The sequence below is a fragment of the Aedes albopictus genome, chromosome 2 (assembly GCF_035046485.1).
Source record: "Aedes albopictus strain Foshan chromosome 2, AalbF5, whole genome shotgun sequence".
Lineage (NCBI taxonomy): Eukaryota > Metazoa > Arthropoda > Insecta > Diptera > Culicidae > Aedes > Aedes albopictus.
The window spans coordinates 308,111,412-308,132,822 of NC_085137.1; the positions used below are offsets into that span (position 1 = coordinate 308,111,412).

General features: G+C 39.0%; 1 protein-coding gene across 6 annotated transcripts in view; it reads left to right on the forward strand.

The window, feature by feature from the left end:
- LOC109422466 (uncharacterized) overlaps positions 1-21,411 on the forward strand; it is a 355,145-nt gene that overhangs the window by 262,158 nt on the left and 71,576 nt on the right. For all 6 annotated transcript variants that reach the window (XM_062852222.1, XM_029879793.2, XM_062852225.1 and 3 more), the window contains exon 4: positions 4,758-5,269. In XM_062852222.1, coding sequence (XP_062708206.1) covers positions 4,758-5,269 — 512 coding nt within the window. The remainder of the gene's footprint in view (positions 1-4,757; positions 5,270-21,411) is intronic.

Genomic DNA, 21,411 nt, shown 5'->3' on the forward strand with positions numbered 1-21,411 from the left:
GGTTGCACAAGTCATTCAAATTATTGACTATCAAAGACAAATCATCCGCATACATGTTAATCAAATCCAAACTATCCGAGCAAGAATGGATAATTTTCTGCAAAAGAGGTTCTATGTATAAAACAAATAGGTGCATCGATAAAGGATCACCTTGTCTAACAGAGCGTTCGATTTTCACCTCACGGGAAAATGTACCGTTAATCAGAACTTTTGAAAAAGAAACATCTCGAACCTTCTCAAGAAAACTAACAAACCCAGCATTTAAATTAATCTTACGCAATGTGCTGTACAAAAACCTTGGCTCTACTCTATCAAACGCCTTCTCCATATCAAATGAAACTAATAAAGCTTTCCTTTTCTTGTGCTGGAGTTCAACGATGCGATCTCGGATTGAGCAGGTCGCTTCAAAAATATTTCTTCTTGGATTCGCACACTTCTGATTACTGCTAACCAAAATCGGCATCAAACTATTCAACCTTTGTTTTAAAATCCGCGATACAATTTTATAATCAAAATTTAACAATGTGATTGGACGATATCCATCAATACTGTGGACGAGATTTCCTTTCCTGATAAGCACTACCATCCCATCGCACATCTTCTTTTCAATACTGCCTTGGAGGAAACTATTGATTACAGCTGTTATCTCAGTTTTTATTATATTCCAACAATCCACATAAAATTCCTTTGGGAGTCCATCCATTCCCGGCGATTTTTTAGAAGCACTCTTCTTAATGGCACAAAATACCTCGTCTTCATCTACTTCCTGCATTAGTTCATCATTTTCCAAACATTCATTTGAAATAATTCTTTCCGGTCTGAAATCATCATTCGTCGCAACTACTTCTGATTTGAATAAACGTTCAATCTGATCAACTACATGGGTTTGTATGTTCTCTTGATTTTCCTCCGTTTTGCCATCAATAATTAGTGACTTTATACGCGTCTTGTTTTTCTTTTGATGTTTCTGCTCTAAATGGAAAATAGATAATGGTTCACCGTTAAGGTAAATCTCATTATTTCTTGACAAAAAAGCACTAAAATCATGCTGCAATTTTAGCATCTTCCCTTTGATACGATTAATCTCTGCTATTTTAGTCAGGTCAGTAAGATAGTCATTGTAAGCTCGCTGTAATGCATAATACCAAAATTCCATGTTACTATTGAAATCGTAGTACATGTTTCTAGACTTCCATCTAAGGAAAGACACAACTTTAGGCTTCGCGTATTCCACCCACCAAACCACCCAATTTCGATAATATCGTCGCTGCGATACCCAATAACGCCATTTTTGCTTAAATTCTTCAATATTATTCGTATCTTTGAGAACTAAAGACTTGTAATTCCAAATTCCTCTGCCAAATGGTTTTCCCAGAAAAGGTAATTTTACCTTTGCAATATGAACCTTGTGATCTGTAAAAGATGTAACTTGGTACTTTGCATCAACAACGTTCAATGATAGTGCATGTGAAACGTAAATCCTGTCGATTCTCGACCCGAAACCTCCGCGAATAAAAGAATATTCCTGGTTATTCCCGAATTTTACTTCCCACGCATCTTTCAACTGTAAAGCTTGTCGCAATCGTTTCAGCATTGGACTGAAATTGTTGGTATTGCTATTACTACTATCTTTGGCTGTCTCAACACAATTGAAATCGCCTCCCAAGATCAAAAATTCATTCGAACCTCTTAGGTAATATGGAACAATTTCATTGAAAAAATATTCTCTATTTGACCGGTTGTTTGAACCAGATGGGGCATAAATGTTACAAATGACGACGTTGTTATTTAATTTGATCTTTATCAATCTGGAATCGATGCTACGTTCAATGTCTGTACATTGAAAATGAGCCTTATAAGCTATAGCAGTTCCTCGTTTTTCATGATTGATATTATATACAATTTCAAAACCGTACAGATCGATGTTTTCACTTTCTACCTCTTGGAACAAAACTACATCTAATTCCATCCGGTTGACGAATGTCTTCAACGTATTAAGCTTGTTTTTGTTTGAAATGTTGTTTACGTTGATCGTGGCAACGTAGTATGATATAATTTGATTATTTGAAGGGTTAGTGGTGTTAGTGTTCATGCTTTCTTACTCCTTTGTGTTCGGGTTTTTATCTTTTCTGCTTTTGATGAATCCGATGCCAATGAGCAGTCACTACGGTATGGCGATTTATCGTCGTCTTCGGACATCAATACATCAAACTGGTTGATGTTGGTGTTGCCAGACGTACCTTCGTTTGCGTTAACCACTTTATCACTACCACCGATGATGTTGGAAACACGAGCTGTTTTGTTGGGAATCGTGAAATCTTCTTCTGGTTTTCCTTGGGGAACGTTTTCAGCCAAGGGTGTGGATTGCTGTTCAGTGGTAGTGATGGTCGGTCGTTGAGTCCATTTCTTGTTTAAGGCGTTGAGGTTAACCATGTTCGGTCCAACCCAGTCATCTGATGCGGCTCGTTTCTTTTGAGCCTGACCTTGTCCCTGGAGTACATCCGCATACCCTGACGCACCTCTCTGAAGACGAGTATTGACGCTTCGCTGAGCACTGATGATTTGCACCGCTTCTGCACATTTTGCACCGTAGTGCACCTGTCGACCACAATGTCTACACGTGATTTGCTGGTTTTTGTACGTGACGAGAGTTGAATGGCCAGCCATGAAAATGTAGGATGGAATCGAGGTGACCAACCTAATCCGCAACTTTCTGACTCCACTCGGAATTCCTTTCAACTGCTCTGGTGCCTCCCAAACTTCACTCTTAATCGACAGTACCTCTCCGTATTTCGTCATTTCGCTTTTTATGTATTCGTTATCCATCCGTGGGGGCAGATCATGTAATCTGACCACCGTAGCACCATCATCCATGAGGAGAGGAGCAACGGCCTTGACATTATCATACACCACCTCGTGTTTCCTGTCATGATTCTCAACGATTTCTAGTGCGTACTCCAGACTATCACACTCGACATATGTTACTCCACGCGATCCGTTGAATTGAAACGACTTCACTCGTTGCGATGGGATCTTGATCTTGTTAAAAATTAAATCCGTGATTACCTCGACCTTGGGTTTCTTGGTGGCCTCCGAAAAGTTGACCATGAACGTGTTGATGCGGGATGTCTGTCCTGTGGCTGCCATGTTTGATAGCTTGTTTGTTTGTGTTGTGGTTATATATACGACCCTCTAACGAAGGCGACACTACTAAACTTCACTACCTGCGGAGCTTTTCAAAATAACGTCTGTACGCATCAAAAGCCAAAATGAAACTGGATCAGACAATCCGTAGTATTATTCTTAGCCAGTTGAAGGAACTGCTACCGCCACTACACGGCTATCTAGGCTGATCGGGAATAGAAATTAATATTGATGATCAACTTCTTTCGAGCCCGAACAGCCGATCACTTCTTTCTTTAAGAATTACCTAAAGAGACCACCTCATTGTTATCATAGAATTCTAGATATGCCGGAACCGCTTCCGGTAGGAAGAGGAACTTTCTAAAACCATATGCTGCTATAAAGTTTAGTAGCTCAAAATTCACGTATCCAAACAAACGTCATACTATGAGCATAAAACTGCGATTTCCAGGGACACCTTCAGAAGTTCCTCCAGGTATTTCCTCAGGAACTCCTCCAGGGATTCTTTCAGGAATTCCTTAAGTGGCTTCTTCAGGGAATCGTCCTGCACACAGAAAAAAATATGTAATTAAAATTCAGCGAGAAATCATGCACATAAAGGGAATGCTAGAGTTAGTGCACTTTTACATGAGATATAATGTAAAATTACATTATCATCGTGTAAATTTCCGCCAACCATCGCGTAAACCATCATGGACACCAACCGGTTACGCGCCCATTAGCGGAAATTTACACGAACGTAACGTAATTTTACATGATATCTCATGTGAATATGCACTAACTCTAGCATTTCCTTTAGGCAGCGTCCATTTATTACGTAACGCTAAAATCGTCATTTTTGAACCCCCCCTCCCCCCTCCGTAACGCTTTTTTGTATGAAAATCCTTAAACTTTTGTATGGACCGTAACGCTTGGTCGTACTCCCCCCCTCCCCCTAGAGCGTTACGTAATTTGTGGACGGCGCCTTATGTGCATTATTTTTTTGTTGAATTTTACATGAATATTTTTTTGTTGAATTTTACATGAATATTTTTTTCTGTGCATGAACGTCTTGCTGGGTTTCGATAGTGATTGTTTAAGAGCTTGTTCCATGAAATGCTTCAGGAATTTCTCCCACGATTCCTTCAGAAATGTTTACAGATACATCCAATGATTTCACCACAGATTTCTCCAGATAGGCTCATAGCATTGTCGAGCACTATACTCTGTTTTGGAATGCCGGGTAGATTTCCAACCTGATCCCAAAAATTAATAAATCCCTCAAAGCGACGATGCATTCAAGTGAAATCTCTTCTTGTGACGATTCTTGTCTCCGTACAGTCGTAATTCGTTTAACACGGTGCCACCCGCTGTACGCCACCCATCGTATGCCAAATGCAATTTCTCTTTTGTTTTTGAAACAGTTCAGTTTATTTTTTGGAAGATAATTTGATCACTATATGCCACAACTACATACAAAAAATTAGCTCATTCGGATGTAGGGCTGCCGAGAAATCACTGGGCTTAAAATACCTACCACCTATTGTGTATAACGAATTCCGACTGTACATATTATCCTAGCATTTTACCCACTGACTTACGTATTTATTCCTCTCTGGCTTTCTCCGTTGCAGCTTCCACCCGAGACCCGTCGTTATCGACTGACAGTGATGGATGTCCTGGTTGATTACATCCGCTATAAATGCTCGGCTCTGGCCGGAGAGCGCAATCCGGCGGTGCTGCTGGCCCAGTGCAATCAGATAGTGAGCAGTTTGTACATCATTTTCGATGGCGACAGTGAGTTTGTCACGCTCACGCTGCTAAAGATGGATTTGCTGGCCGGCAGTGGGGCCGTGGCATTGATGTATCCGGTGTTCGAGCAGATCCTGGCCAGCCAGACGAGACGCACCGGGACTTCCGGGGGAGCTGCTCCTCTTGGCATCATGGACTACGTGCGGTTGCTGCTTTGCTACAAAAAGTGGAAAGCGATGGTACCGGCCCGGCGAGATAAGGATGCTATCAGTGCCCTGGCGCTCAAGGTACTTCCACCGCGGTGCCCCCAGGCCAAGACCAAGCAGGACCTACCGTTCCTGCAGATGCTGCCCAGACTGAGCGCTTCGGCGAAGGAGCAGGAGGACGAAACCAGGTGAGTTTTGGCACTAAGAAGAGAGGTTGTGGTTGTATAGTGTGATAGACTGATTACTAATCTGACGCAGTGATTCCCAATGCATTGATTGCTTTACCACGTGATGTGCCTGCCCTTTAGTTCAGAAAGGGGTTGAAAACTTGATCCTGTGACCCCATTGTACAAACATAATATAATATCCCAATAAAACAAATGCATTTATTCTATTTGCAACAATTTTTCCATAACATTGAAAACGTATAACAGGGCTTAAATGAGAAAATTCGATTTGAAATACGACATTATGCTGCCATATAATTCCCATACATGCATATAAATCCACCAGTCATTGGTGGGAGTCATGCTTCCATAATATACATCGAAAGATAAAAGCAATTTTAAGTGCCACCAAGATTGCAAACCGCTGCAGTAATTCTTTTGAACTGAACATTCTTCTCATGTTTATGGCAAGAAAAATATGCTGCAAATTTTCTCAAAAGGTGATAAATGATAAGGACGCCCCTGCGACAAAGACGCCTCATCCAGATTGCAAGTATTATACAAAACATGTTTCCTTGCATGCACCCGTATGCTTTAGAAGAAAAGCGCTGCCTTGTCCCCGAGTGATTTATGAAGGATAAATGTATTCGGATGCATATTTGCAACAGCGATTCACCCCCACCCCATTCACGTCATGAGCGGAAGGGATCCATTAGCATTAATGTGGGAACGGATAAAAGAGATCTCGCCCAGAAACGATTTGTTAACGTCGGTGGCAAAATAATATTTACAGTATCACTCATGACCACACAGCTCAGCAAGCGCAGCAATAATGGGGCGACAACCATGAAAAGAACTCTTCTCGATGCGGATCGGAAAATGAGATTGGTAATTAGACTGGCCCAAATACAAAAATGTTGAAAAATTCCACGGGGCACCCTCTAGAATCGTGCCTTTGGATGAGAAGAACAATCTGTGAAAGATTCAGCTCAATCGGTTAAAAACTGAGCTGGCGCAAATGAATTGAAGGTTTGTATGGGATGTTCAGTCGAAATATATGGGAAATTGCATGACCTCCAGTCTCTCATTCAGCACGCCGGTTAGGCGAGTTCGATTTGACTCAGAATCGAACGAATGGTAGTTGAGACCCTATGGAACAACATTGTAGAAGACCATACCATGATAAAACTAAATTTAGTTACGGTTTCAGCTAACGAAAGCAGGGTGAGGACATCTTCCCCCGTATACTCTCGATTGTTATATACAGCACGTGTTTGTCGGTCGAAGCTTGCGCTCTACATCATAGGCAGCCTTGTAGGCAGCTATGTAATTCTTCATTGTCTCGATACCCATCCACCGACAAACCGACGTGACACTCTGTTTCCAAGATTGGCGAGAAATTCTAACCTCAAACCGTTTAGAAATCGTAACTCGTTCTGTCATTTTCGTCTTTTGACAAAAGAAACCTTGAAGAAGATGTCATAAAACAGCGCAAAAATTTCCAGCTGATCAATGTAAACATCACATACACTCTTATTTCTATCTCACCAATAGAAGATACAATGAACCATGCAATGAAGCTATTCAAAGAAATCCTTCGATACAGGAAGCAAAATAGTCAATAAGTCCGAAATAAAATTTCCCAAACATAAAAACTTTCACCGGATAAAATTTCATTCCAACGTTCATAACGAAATATCTTCTGATTGCGCAAAACATTGAATGCAGGTTATTACTTCAAAATGTGTAAAATATTATGACAAGGTAAAGTTCCTGTACGCACGCACACATAAAGAGGAAGCTGTGTAAATCATCGCACAGATGGAGCTAGTGATTAAAAGGAGAACTTATTTGCCAAGAAAAATTGGAAAAGTTGTATGAGCTGGCACGTCGGTTTGTCGGTGACCCATCCACATGCGTGAGCAATGGAAATAATGAAAGACAACACAGCCGCCTATGATGTAGTGTGCAGGTTTCGAACGACAAACACGTGCTGCATGTAACAACTGAGAGTAAACGGGGGAAGATGTCCTCACTCTGCTTTCGTTAGCTGAAACCGTAACTAAATTAAGTTTTATCATGGTATGGTCTTCTACAAAGTTGTTCCATAGGGTCTCAACTACCATTCTTTCAATTCTGAGTCAAATCGAACTCGCCAAATCGGCGTACCGTATCAGAGACTGGAGGTCATCCAATTTCCCATATATTTCGACTGAACATCCCATACAAACCTTCAACTCATTTGCGCCAGCTCATTTTTTAACCGATTGAGCTGAATCTTTCACAGATTGTTCTTCTCATCCAAAAGCACGATTCTAGAGGGTGCCCCGTGAATTTTGAAAACTTTTTTTTCGTCTCATACAAATGTGGGCCGGTCTATTGGTAATGGAATGCAGCTTTTTTTGCTGCTTTCAGTACGACTTGCGTTATCTCGCAAATTGATGTGAAATTACAAATAGGATATGGTTTGAAGTGCAATTCTAGCTTTGAAGTTCGCTCCTTGCTAATGAGTGCAATGAATAGCTTTTCAATTGCATCCGGATATGGATGCTGATGATGGGAAGTTTTTCTGTTTCTTTACTGATTCAGTTTCGATAAAAAGTACACATGTACTATCAAAACCACCATCAGCAAGAAGCTTCATTTTAACTTTGATGTGCCGCCTTATTTCGTTAAAATCTCGTTTGTGTTTTTCTTAATTCTGGAAATTTGGTAAGATCCATTCTCTAACTTTTTTCATAATAGAAACCACAAAAGTACTGTGAATCATAGAAATTAGACATACAAGTGGTTTTCCTCTGTATTAGAAGGAATTTAATTACCATTTGACCACGCAGGGGAACCGCTGGAGGTCAAATCGATTAAATTAATATTGCTACGGTAAATGCGTAATACCCAACTCGTAATACAGACCCCATTGAGGTCATAGTCTCTTCCCAGCAACTATTATACACCTACCTCATCGTCGCATCGGGTTACCAAGCCCGGGCTGCAGTTTACTTACTTGATACTTGATGGGCTACAATTCAAAGCGGTGAGTCTATGCCGAATCAAGCATCCGCCTCCACTGGTCTCGTCCCTATCGTGTTTAATTCGCTTAACTATATGCATTTCTTTATATACTTGGTAAAATACGTAGTTCATGCGACGCCGGAAAATGCCGTCCTCATTAGACCTGTTCACTTTGAAACTTTTTTTCTTCGATTCTCAGTGACACATCAAATTATCAATCCACATGCAAAACCAAGTCTTCAGTCCAGAATTGAGCCAAATTGATGAAGATTTAAAGGTGTATCAAATCGATTTTGTGTTTTTTTTAGCCGTTTTCACAGAAATTTACTCCGAAATTCACAAAATTGCTCCGAAAAGGTGCCGGAGATACCCTTAGGATATAGTTAGAACAATACTCTACAACTTTGCCGAAGACACTACGGTGTTTAAATTGCTTATTTCGAAGTTATTCAACAATTTTAGTTAAAAAATCACGAAAAAACACGATATTTTTACGATTTTACATATAAAAGTCATGTAAATTTACATTATTTTAAGTGACTAAATTAATAAGCGATTACTCCTTTGTGCAACGAACATTTCGTCCATACATCGTTTTTGTGTAGGAATTCGTTTTCTGTGACTAATTATCAAAAGTATGTCACGTTGATACTAAAAATCGCACAGAGTTACTAGCACGAATTAAAACAAAGTTACCCATGATTAACACGTCATGCCACCGTATTCTAATGTCTTTTGATTTAAGTATCAGAAATGGTGCAGATGGTAAGGCTCGAGCCTGTGGATCAGAAGGTCCCAGGTTCAAGCTCAAATGCATGATAAACTTTTTTTTTCTTTCTTTGTAGCAGTTAGGATGATGAATCTGCCATGACTTACACGCAATCTCCCAAATAATAATGATCGGAACTTGCCAATTAAGCGCATTCCAGGACAGATTTTTAGATTATACTTGTTGACAAAAAATCGTTTCGACGAGATCAGCTGGGCGAAATATTGAGCATCTGTTTGATAATGATCAATTCAATATGATGATGGAACTGCTTCTGGATGCAACATTAGACAACTGTGGGTGGAGCTTACTTGTTATCTATCTACCCACAAATCAGCACAACTACACGATGAAGGGAAACTTCATTCTTACTATGCACTCTACGGTTTCGAAACAATGCTATGTATGTATGTATGTATATATGTATGTATGTATGTATGTATGTATGTATGTATGTATGTATGTATGTATGTATGTATGTATGTATGTATGTATGTATGTATGTATGTATGTACAGTCCATCTCCCACTGAACAGCAGTGCTTTTATGGAAGAAAAATGTCTGCGTCTATTTTTAACTTTTATCCATAGACGCAAACACTTTTAGTCCTGGATATGGAAGGTGATAACTCTACTGCACGTCCAACGACCCATTTCAAGTATGACAGGGCTTGCACGTACATCTTGAGGTCGTTTTCTGAAACAGTAAGCCCCGCATTGATGCATCCTGATATCAAATGGATATCTGAAATGCATTAACATTTCCTGAACCAAAAATTAGCATTTTTATTTTTGGCGCGTATTTGGTATGGTAAATATCCCATGTATATGAATAAAATGACGTTTTTTAATTAGAAAGATCTCACCAAGTTCTTCATAGTCTGCCGTGATGTAGTTGTATTCTTATTCTCCAGCGTACGGTTTCGAAACAATGCTATGATGCCAAATTGCAATGAGATGCAGTGCGTAGTTTCATCAACTTAATGCTGGATCGAGACGCAAAAAAAATCCTATTCCAGGACTCGAACCTTAAACTTTCGAATCGACAATCTCATGCTCAACCATCTGCACCAAATTTAAACTGATGCAGATGTGTAATGACGTTTAAATCATGGGTAACTTTGTTTTATTTGATGCTAGCAACTCTGTACAATTTTTAACTTTTGATAATTAGTCAATGAAAACGAATTTCTACACTAAAATGATGTATGGACGAAATGTTCGTAACACATAGGAACAATAGCTAGTTAAATTAGTCACGTAAAACAATGAAAATTTACATGACTTTTACATGAAAAGTCGTAAAAATATTGTATTTTTTTCGAACGAAAATTGTTGAATAACGTTGAAATAAGTAATTTAAACACCGTAGTGTCTTCGGCAAAGTTGTAGAGTATTAAACGGTATTTCCGGTACATTTACGGTGCAATTTTCTGGATATTGAAGTACATTTTCGTGAAAATGCTCGAAAAAACACAAAATCGATTTGATACACCTCTAAACTTTTATCAATTTGGCTCATTTTTGGACTGAAGCAAGGGCTGAAGCCTTGTTTTTGCATGTGGATTGATAATTTGATGTGACACGGGTAGGTCAAAAAAAGTGAACAGGTCTAATCCTCATGTTTACCGGCGAGTATTGTTCGCAACGCTTTACGTTCGACGACTCCAAAGGCTCTCCGATCAACTTCGTTCAAAGTCCATGTTTTATGACCGTATAAAGCGACCGGAAGAATTGGAGTCTTGTACAACGCGAGTTTTGTCTTCGAAACCTACGAGGACTTAAATGGACACCCCTGTTTTTGCCGAAACCGTTGACTTTTATGTTAAACTTTTAATGCATAAGTGTAAAGGAACAAGTAATTGTTCTATTTTTCAAAAGTACCATTTACATTTCTCCAAAATAACCAAAATATCATTGAGATTAAAGTATGTTTTTCATGTGGTGAAATTCTTATAATTTCGAAGCAGCAGCAAATAAGGTATTACGAGTGTTTGAGTGTGTCCACTATAAAAATAAATGGTTTGTTCACCTTATCTTATGTATACGCAGATTTTGCAATGGATAAAGTATTTTTTTTTGATCACAATTTACTCAAAATAGCAATGTTGTTATCGATTAGGGGCGAAATGAACCCTAAAAATTAAGAATGGATGTACGCGCATTACATGCTGTTAGGCGTTTTAGAGAGTTTGGAAAAAATCAATGCGATTATTTTAGCCTAAAGTTCATTTAATCAACTTTGATGTTATGTAAGCTCGTCTAAGATGGAGTATTATATCAGTGCCACAATGGTCCGAATCTACGTTTTAGCAGGAAAAAAATCCGTATCTCTGTTTTCGTTAATTTTAGGCATTTGGTGTCTTCAGAGAAGTTGTTTGCATTTGTTTGCTGCATCTTTTCCAAAACTTTTTGATTAGGGTGGTCCACGTCCTAACTCAAATCTGGAACAGATTTTTTTAATTTTAAGTCATACGCGATCGAGTTCTTCAGAAAAGTTGTAGGCAATGCTATTTCGAGCAACTTTGCTGAATACGCCATTTATCTAACTCTTAATTTGAACATAGTAGGTCAATTTTAAGTTTTGACTTAGGGTGAGCCCCCCAAAAACGGTTTTTTCGCAATAACTTTTTTATTTGATTTTTTTCGAAGATGTGAGCTTCGGAGCATTTGAAGACCAAGTAATGACGCATATTTGTTCTGAACATTGCATGTTGCTAGGTCTTGTCATTCATATGTTATGGGCAATTTTGACTTAAAAACAACGATGTCTTCAAATGCTTATATCTCATGGAACTGGTAAAATAAAAAAAGTTCTTTAAGCGGCATTTGGAAGGTCACATATAAAGCCAAATTTGGAGCAAATATTACAAGAACGTTATTTTTTAAATTGGAATAAATCGACTCCAAAAATCCCCTTAAAAAATCGAAAAACTACTTATAACTCATTCAATTTTAAAGATAGAGTCACACTGTCTTCGGGAAAAATGTGGGTTTTCACCATACCTAAAAGTTTCCCATACACGACTTTTTTGTAAAACGTGAAACAAAAGCTTGAAATTGATAATTTGTTTTTAAAGAATATAATCGTTCTGATTTCCTAGAAAAACATAGCATGTACCCCTAAGAATCAAATTATCAATTTCAAGCTTTTGTTTCACGTTTTGCAAAAAAATGGTGTATGGAAAACTTGTAGGCATGGTAAAAACCTACATTTTTTCCGAAGACAGTTTGACTCTATCTTTAAAATTGTATGAGTTATAAGTAGTTTTCGATTTTTTAAGGGGATTTTTGGAGTCGATTTATTCCAATTTAAAAAATAACGTTCTTGTAATATTTGCTCCAAATTTAGCTTTATATGTGACCTTCCAAATGCCGCTTAAAGAATTTTTTTTATTTTACCAGCTCCTAGAGATATAAGCATTTGAAGACATCGTTGATTTTAAGTCAAAATTGCCCATAACATTTGAATGACAAGACTTAGCAACGTGCAATGTTCAGAACAAATATGCGTCATTACTTGGTTTTCAAATGCTCCGAAGCTCACATCTTCGAAAAAAATCAAATAAAAAAGTTATTGCGAAAAAACCTTTTTTGGGTGGCTCACCCTAAGTCAAAACTTAAAGTTGACCTACTATGTTCAAATTAAGAGCTAGATAAACGGCGTATTCGGCAAAGTTGCTCAAAATAGCATTGCCTACAACTTTGCTGAAGAACTCGATCGCGTATGACTTTAAATTTAAAAGTTCTATTCCAGATTTGAGTTAAGACGCGGACCACCCTAATCAAAAAATTTTGGAAAAGATGCAGCAAACAAATTCAAACAACTTCTCTGAAGACACCAAATGCCCAAAATTAACGAAAACAGAGATACGGATTTTTTTCCTGCTAAAACGTGGATTCGGACCATTGTGCAGTGTTATTGATCTCCGTAGGCAAATTACTCAACTGGTCGATTTAATCAAAGGATTAGCATCAAATATGCAGAGGTGTCCATTATGCCCCGATGGGTGTCCATCTCGCCTCGTACCTTTCCTGGCAGCCCTTAAAAACACGCGGTTTGCAATTCATCATTTCTTCACCTGCTGTAAATGATTGAACCCAAATTGCATGCTGCAATATGCCGTTCCAGTCTGGACGCCTTTTCACTTAACCCGTAAACAGCCCGGGACGATCTACTTTTGGTAGAAATGCAATATCTTCTTTGTTCCAAAACATTATACACCGGAATTTTTTTTATAGTCATGGGGAATAGTTGTGCTAAGAAATGCATGGTACATCCCCCCTTTGCACCCTCCCCCTTCGGGGAGCCGAAAATACTTGGCTTTTTGTATTTTTATAAATTCTGCCTGTTTTTGCTCAAATTTCATCGTTTTGCCAATCATTAATAGTTTTCACTGATCCTAGACATGCAATGTATTACATACTACCCATCATAGTCTGTTGAAGTTTTGATCCCAGAGCTATTCTAAGGCCTCCGAAGTTTGTGACATAAATCTAACATTCTCAACCAAATTTCATGCACGATGAATGATCACTGAACATAGTCTACGGTACTCAAAAAGCTTCAAAACACCCCTAGAAAATTCACGGTACATGACTTGGGTGATCTAGGTCATCCAAACTACTCTGGAATTCATTTTCTTAAGATCTAAAACATCTACCATCGTTTGTGTTCACTCTGTTCAAGAAATTTAGTCACGTTGATGTCCATTAGACCTCACTATGCTATGAGCAACCCGGGAGCTTCTTGACAGCTGCCGAACAACGTCAGCATACCTAAAAATTTTGGTCCGGGTGGTACTGTCAGATTCAAAGCGGCAAGCGCTACTTTTGAAAAGGACGAAATCCAAGAATAACACACCGCACAAAACATATTAAAACAATAAACAGGAATCTTAACGTGTTGTTTTTACTTTTCTGGCGTAGGAGAACGCAAATCAAGTTCGGCATAATGTATTTTGTTTACTATAGTTTCCGTAGTTTTCCGGGTAAAACAAAATAAGAGTGTAATTAGAACATTTTCATTGTTCATCAAAAATGTCGAGTACAATCCTATGAACAATTTGAGACCAAAAAAACTATATGTCATCGCTTTGAATTTTGATTTATTGCTTATTTTATGTGAAAAATAGGGTATTTTAGCAGTTTTTTGAGAAAGGTAAATTATCAGTGTACTGAAAAATCACTTATTTTGCAAAAACGTGTTCACTCCAGCTGTACGCATGATTTAGAGTCGAAAAAACCATATGTCATCGCTTTAAATTTTGTTTTATTGATCAACGTGCGCAAAAAATGCGCTTTCAAAAAAACTAGGAAGTGCCTTTTGCTTAATAACTTTGGGTAGACGCATCTATTTTATATTTTTTTAAATGGACGATGATCTTGAAACCTGTCCGGTTCCATTGCAAAAAAAAAGTTTTGAAATCGGTTGAAAAACGGCCGAGATATGCCTTGGCAAAGTTGGACTTCCGACTTTTTTTGGACCCTGGGTAGTTCGCGGGAGTTTTTACCCCCTCGGTAGTTTAAGTGTTAAACATGTGCTTTTATTACATTTCTTACACAACAAAAAGAAAATTCAAAATTAAAATAAATACAAAATTTCAATGAACATTAGTTTTTGCGCTTACGTCCTTTTGATACGAAACGCTAGCCTCTCTTTGGCTTCCACTCACCACGCAACAAAAAGATGTTTTCGCATGGACAAAAATTGTTGCGTCAGTGAAGGATGGACCCGTTGTTTACGTACAGTAGCGACATCTACGATTTGCAAGTAGGTACGCGAAACTGAGCTCATCTGTCAAGTAGTGGGGGGGTTGGCTATGAGCAACTTGATATTGTGGTAGTTGGACATTCCGTGAAATACAAATGGCCTCCAATACACTTTGAAGTTTGGGTTACGATATCTACATACTGTATCATGCTTAAGTTGTGAAAAAATATTCGTGGAATGTAGTCTATACTGATGATGGAACCTCAGTGCACATCTATAATGCTTTTGGTACACTCATGGGATATTACAGGCTTTCCAAACTATTCTGGAGTTAGCAACTTCAAGGCCTGACTCTACTCTTGTTTTTCTTCACTCTAGCGGCATAATTCTTTCACAATTGTGTCTGTTGCATCTTATTATAATACGAGTATCTCTATTTGTTGCTATTTGGGTGTCTACTGGCATACAAATGGACCCTATGTATTTTGAAGTATGGGCCGCAATATCTGTAAATCTTAGGATATTGTTATTGTAGCGAATGCTCGCGGAATATAATCTACGCTACTCTTAGAACCACAGAGTACAATTCTGGTAACTTAGCAACATTTACTTGGTGATCTAGGTCATTCAAACTATTCTGGAATTAAGACCTTCAAGCTCTACAAGCTCTACTCTTGTATCTCTTTGCTTTATCGATCTAATTCTTCCACGATTACCTCTGTTCTCATAATATGATGAGTATTTCTTTGTGTTCCTTGTACACCCACTGACATACAAATGATCTATATGATATTTGGAAGTGTCGGAAATTACCCAAGAACTCCTCTAGGCGTTCCTCGGAAATTCCTCCAGGAGTCCCTCAGAAGTTCATCGTGATGTTCTCCAAGAATACTTCTACGAGTTTTTAGGGAATGTCTCAGAACTTCCCGTGAAATTCTTCAGGAGATTCCCAGCAGTTTTTCGAAAATTTCATCAGGAGGTATGCTGGAATTCCTTCGAAAGTTCCTCAGGAATTCCTCCGAAAATTCCCAGAGTATTCCACGGAAGTCCCCTAGAATTCTTCCAAGAATCCCTCCGAGAATTTCAAAGCTCCTACTGGACCTTCCTAAGAATCTCACCAGAGAACCCTCTAAGATTTCTGCCAATAATCCCTTCAGGAATTTCGCCAGAAATTACCTTGAGGAATTCCTAGAGTACTTTCTGCAAGAATTCTTGAAGTAATTTGTGAAGGAATTTTTAAAGAATTTCCCAGGGAAATTCAAATAGGAATTCCTAAGAATTTCCTTGAACTGTGAGGAAATTTTGAAGTTATGTTTTCCAATTTTTATTTTCTGGATGAATTCCTGGAGTATTTCATGAAATATGTCCTGTAAGAATTCATGGAGTAATTCATGCGAGTAATTCCGAATTCACGTTAGAGACACCTTCTTTGAAGAGAACCACAGAATCTTCCATGCTGTCCAGATCGCTGCAAGCTAATCGGCTCAGACATTCTTTCGGCGAGGCGATTCAAACTTCAAAAACTTTTTATTTTTGACGTCATTTCGACAACGATGGTATCGGATGAAGTTTGGACCATGCCGAACAACACACAAATGCTTCTGTGTCTCTTATTTTACACTTGTGTTGTAGTTGTGTTGTAGTTGTAACTTCTAATCAGATACAGATAAGAGTAAAAACTGAGATCGACCCACTGTTTGTACCTAGGAGATGATGATTTTCTGAATGTCTTGCCTAAAAAAATATGGAAATGCATTTGGTTGATTGAATTACCTGCTAGCTAAAGACACAACTGTTTCTGTGAACCCCTCGATTTTTGCTCATTTGAACTGTTACAACTTGAAAGTTTCTCCAAAAAAACTCAAAACGAAATGTTTTTAGAAAGCGTATAAAAGCTTTTGCAATTGTGAAAAGTTGAGTCAGTATATTTTCTTCATAAATTCAAGATGGCCTCCGAATTAAATATGGCCGACACATTTTTTAATAGCAGCAAATAGTAGCTCTATTTTTCCTTAATATTTCGTTTTTTCAATAACATGGAGGATTGGAGGGCCGGGAATCCTTTGAGAAACTCTCTAGTTATAGAAGTTAAAAATGAGCCAAAAATGATTATAACAATATTCAACAGAGGGTTCTTCAATTTGGACAACCTAATACATAATGTAAACTTTTTTCGCAAAGACTTTAAGAAAATCACCAATTAAAACATTTTTAAATTTAAGGTGTAATTATTGTGACTGAGAATTATTGTAAGTCCATTCAAGATCATGATAAAATCATGAGCTACACATCGTCGTAGGTACTGAAGCGCAAAACGATAATAACAAACATCTACGTAGAGTTTGTTCTCAGAAGTAGGAAGATAAAATACACCAACTTCTTAGCTGGACATACAAATGTTTTGTCCAACAACTAGTTTACCGCTTATCACATATCGAGTTGATACACACGTGTTAAGCGGAAAACTTGTTATTTGTCAAAATACGAATGCTCTACTGAGATGTTGGCAACAAACACCACATAGTTGCACGCATGTTGGTTTTCCTCTGCAACCAAGGGAAACCTCGCAACTCGTAAACATCCACACCACTGCTAAAAATCAAACTAACCGATGCCGCCTATATATCAACCATCTCTTCAAATACCTAATGCTCACACTCAGCTGGCCAACACCAGTAGGTAAACCGACAGCCTCCCACCAAGGAGAATACATTTTACTAAGGTGGCGCAGATAAACATTGCAAACCACTGGTTGTCTCTTCCATTCTTCTGGTGTTCTTATGGAACTGAAATAGTGACGTCACTATTTTAGTAACATAAGAACACCAGAAGAGTGGAAGAGACAACCAGTGGTTTGCAATGTTTATCTGCGCCACCTTAGTAAAATGTATTCTCCTTGGCCTCCCACAACATCCTCAACACTCTCTGCTGATGGAAAACAAGCCTGAATTCGGGGATTGGGGTTCAAAATGCTACATTTCAAACATTCTAGGTTCTTAATGATAAATTGTTGTATGTTGAGGTCTTTTTAAACATCCTTGAGTTCCGTAGTATATCTTTTTTTTTTTTTTTTTAACAGTTCATTTATTTGTCGTTCTGGTTTATCTAAAATTATACACATAACTTCTTAAACTACGACATCAAGATTGAAATTTAACTCATTTACATCTACTCTACCATTGCACTCTTGAATGAAAGTGATGTAATTAATTAAAATCTTCATAATCATTGTTCTGCTTGGTGCTGCAATCCGTTCGAGAGATGGTCGCATCAAATCAGCATACTGGAATGTACGCTGACCGCCAAATAACGTTGAAAGTTTCTGTTGAAGACTTCTGTATGCATCGATCACTCTAGGGCATTCGAAGAACTTATGCTGAAGTGTTTCGAGAGCCGCATTACAATGAATACACTGTTCTCCGTCCGTACGATTCATGGTGAATAACAGCCGACGATGTGGAGTCTTTTGGCTAGTTTCCACCTGGTAAGTACTGTGTAAAAGGATAGGACAAGTAATGGTCAAGTAAAACTTTTGCAATCAAAATTACTTTAGCGTTCGCAGTTGATAAGTAATTCGCAGCCAAAAAGATTTGCCAACAGATGGCACTGTCATGCGATGCTGTCAGTCATGTTGTTAATTTTCCGTACGGAATAATATGTCGATGTATTATTCCGTGAGTAAAAGTGACATTTCTCTTTGTTTTTGTTTCTTCTTTCGCACCAAAGACATCAATGTGCATTAAGCTGTTAGTACACAGGGGCCTTAGGCCTATAGTACACAGGGGGAAAGATTTGGCAAGCGAAGAACTCAAGATAAAACATCTGTTTGAAGTGCAACGGAATGCGGAAGCACTGTGGTATGTACTCAAAAAAATCCGCAACTCTGCCTCTGCGGCAAAACGCAATGAGTGTGGATTTCCTGCGGTTAATTTCAAAACAACTTCAGTTTGGTGAAAAAGTTTGTTTCCTGGAAGAAAGTAATTATGTGAGAATCTACAGCATTGCTTTTGCTCTGTCTCACTCTATCGTTGGTAATTGTGGGACGATCTTGGGAACGATATTGGGGTTATAGAGAGAAAATTAGTGCAGTAAAAATCCAAATATTTTAAGAACGAACAACCTGGTCAATCCATGAGATATAAAGAAGTTAATACGGAAGGAAATTCCAAGAATTCCATTCTCATAAAAGAAAGTTATGATTTTATAGGAGTCCGAGTATTGTCCGAGATTCTACAGGAAGCGGGAAATACTTAAAAAAAAAAACGAATAATTCGGCGATGCTCCTCAAGTTCTTCGAAGAAGCTGTGGGCCCAAGAGAAGCAAATGATTTCAATAAAATTTTCGGGAGTTCTGGGAGTTACGGAAAGATGGTGTTTTGTTCCTCACGAAAATAGCTCTTAATTCCAGGAACAAGCTGGTTAGTTCTCGAAAATTCCTAAAAGAGTTCTATCAGGAGTTCCTCCAGGAGTTCTCCGGGAATTCCTCCAGAAGTTCCCCGGGCTTTCCTCCAGGGAGTTCCACGAGAATTCCTCAAGGAGTGTTCCGAAAATTCCTCTAGGGACTTCCCAGGAAATCATCCAGAAATTCTCATGTGAATCCTCTAGGAAATCCCCGATAAAACTTCCGGAAATTTACCGGAGAAATCCCCGAAGCAATTTCTTGAGCAATCACCAGAGGATCTTCTGGAGCAAATCTCTAAAAATTCCTTCTAAGATTTTTCCAATAATTTCTCCGGAGATTCCTCCAATAATTCCTCCGGAGATTTCTCCAGGAATTGCACAGAGATTCCTCCAAGAATTCCTCCGGAGATTCCTCCAGGAATTCCCCCGGGAATTCCTCCAGAATTTTCTCCGGAGATTCCTCCGGGAATAGGAGATTCCACCAGAAATTACTGCACGAATCTTTGGGGGAATTCCTGGACGAATCTCCGGAGGAAATTCCTGGAGAAATCTCCGGAGGAATTTCTGGAGAAATCTCCGGAGGAATTCCGACAGGAATTTCTGGAGGAATTCCGGTAGGAATTTCTGGAGGAATTCTGGGAGGAATTTCTCAAGGAATCTTTAGAAGAATTGTTGGAGAAATTTCAAGGAGGTATTTCTGGAGGAATCTTCGGAGGAGTTGAATGAGGAATCTCCGCAATGTTTTTTGGAGGGATCTCCGGAGGAATCTTCGGAGGAGTACCTGGAGGAAACTTCGGAAGAGTTCCTGGAGAAATCAGCAAAGATAATCCGGAGGAATCCCCAAAGAAATTCCTGAAGGAATCCTCAGAAGAATTCCTGACAAAATTGGCGGAGATAATCCAGGAGGAATTTTCGGAGGAATTCCTGGAGGAATCCTCGGAGGAATTGCTGGAGGAATCCTAGGAGAAATTTCTGGAGGAATCCTCGGAGGAATCCTCGGAGGAATTCCTGGAGGATCTTTTGGGGGAATCTCCGGAAGGTTTTCCCCGAGGAATTTCCAAAAAAATCTCCGGAAGAGTTCCTGCAGGAATCTCCAGAGAAATTTCTGAAGGAATCTTTGGAGGAATTATTGGAGAAATCTGAAATCCTGGTGGATTTTCTGGTGGAGCACCTGAAAGAATTTCTAGAGAATTTTCTGTGAAATCTCATAAAAGAAAGTTATGATTTTATAGGAGTCCGAGTATTGTCCGAGATTCTACAGGAAGCGGGAAATACTTAAAAAAAAAACGAATAATTCGGCGATGCTCCTCAAGTTCTTCGAAGAAGCTGTGGGCCCAAGAGAAGCAAATGATTTCAATAAAATTTTCGGGAGTTCTGGGAGTTACGGAAAGATGGTGTTTTTGAGTTCCTCACGAAAATAGCTCTTAATTCCAGGAACAAGCTGGTTAGTTCTCGAAAATTCCTAAAAGAGTTCTATCAGGAGTTCCTCCAGGAGTTCTCCGGGAATTCCTCCAGAAGTTCCCCGGGCTTTCCTCCAGGGAGTTCCACGAGAATTCCTCAAGGAGTGTTCCGAAAATTCCTCTAGGGACTTCCCAGGAAATCATCCAGAAATTCTCATGTGAATCCTCTAGGAAATCCCCGATAAAACTTCCGGAAATTTACCGGAGAAATCCCCGAAGCAATTTCTTGAGCAATCACCAGAGGATCTTCTGGAGCAAATCTCTAAAAATTCCTTCTAAGATTTTTCCAATAATTTCTCCGGAGATTCCTCCAATAATTCCTCCGGAGATTTCTCCAGGAATTGCACAGAGATTCCTCCAAGAATTCCTCCGGAGATTCCTCCAGGAATTCCCCCGGGAATTCCTCCAGGATTTTCTCCGGAGATTCCTCCGGGAATAGGAGATTCCACCAGAAATTACTGCACGAATCTTTGGGGGAATTCCTGGACGAATCTCCGGAGGAAATTCCTGGAGAAATCTCCGGAGGAATTTCTGGAGAAATCTCCGGAGGAATTCCGACAGGAATTTCTGGAGGAATTCCGGTAGGAATTTCTGGAGGAATTCTGGGAGGAATTTTTCAAGGAATCTTTAGAAGAATTGTTGGAGAAATTTCAAGGAGGTATTTCTGGAGGAATCTTCGGAGGAGTTGAATGAGGAATCTCCGCAATGTTTTTTGGAGGGATCTCCGGAGGAATCTTCGGAGGAGTACCTGGAGGAAACTTCGGAAGAGTTCCTGGAGAAATCAGCAAAGATAATCCGGAGGAATCCCCA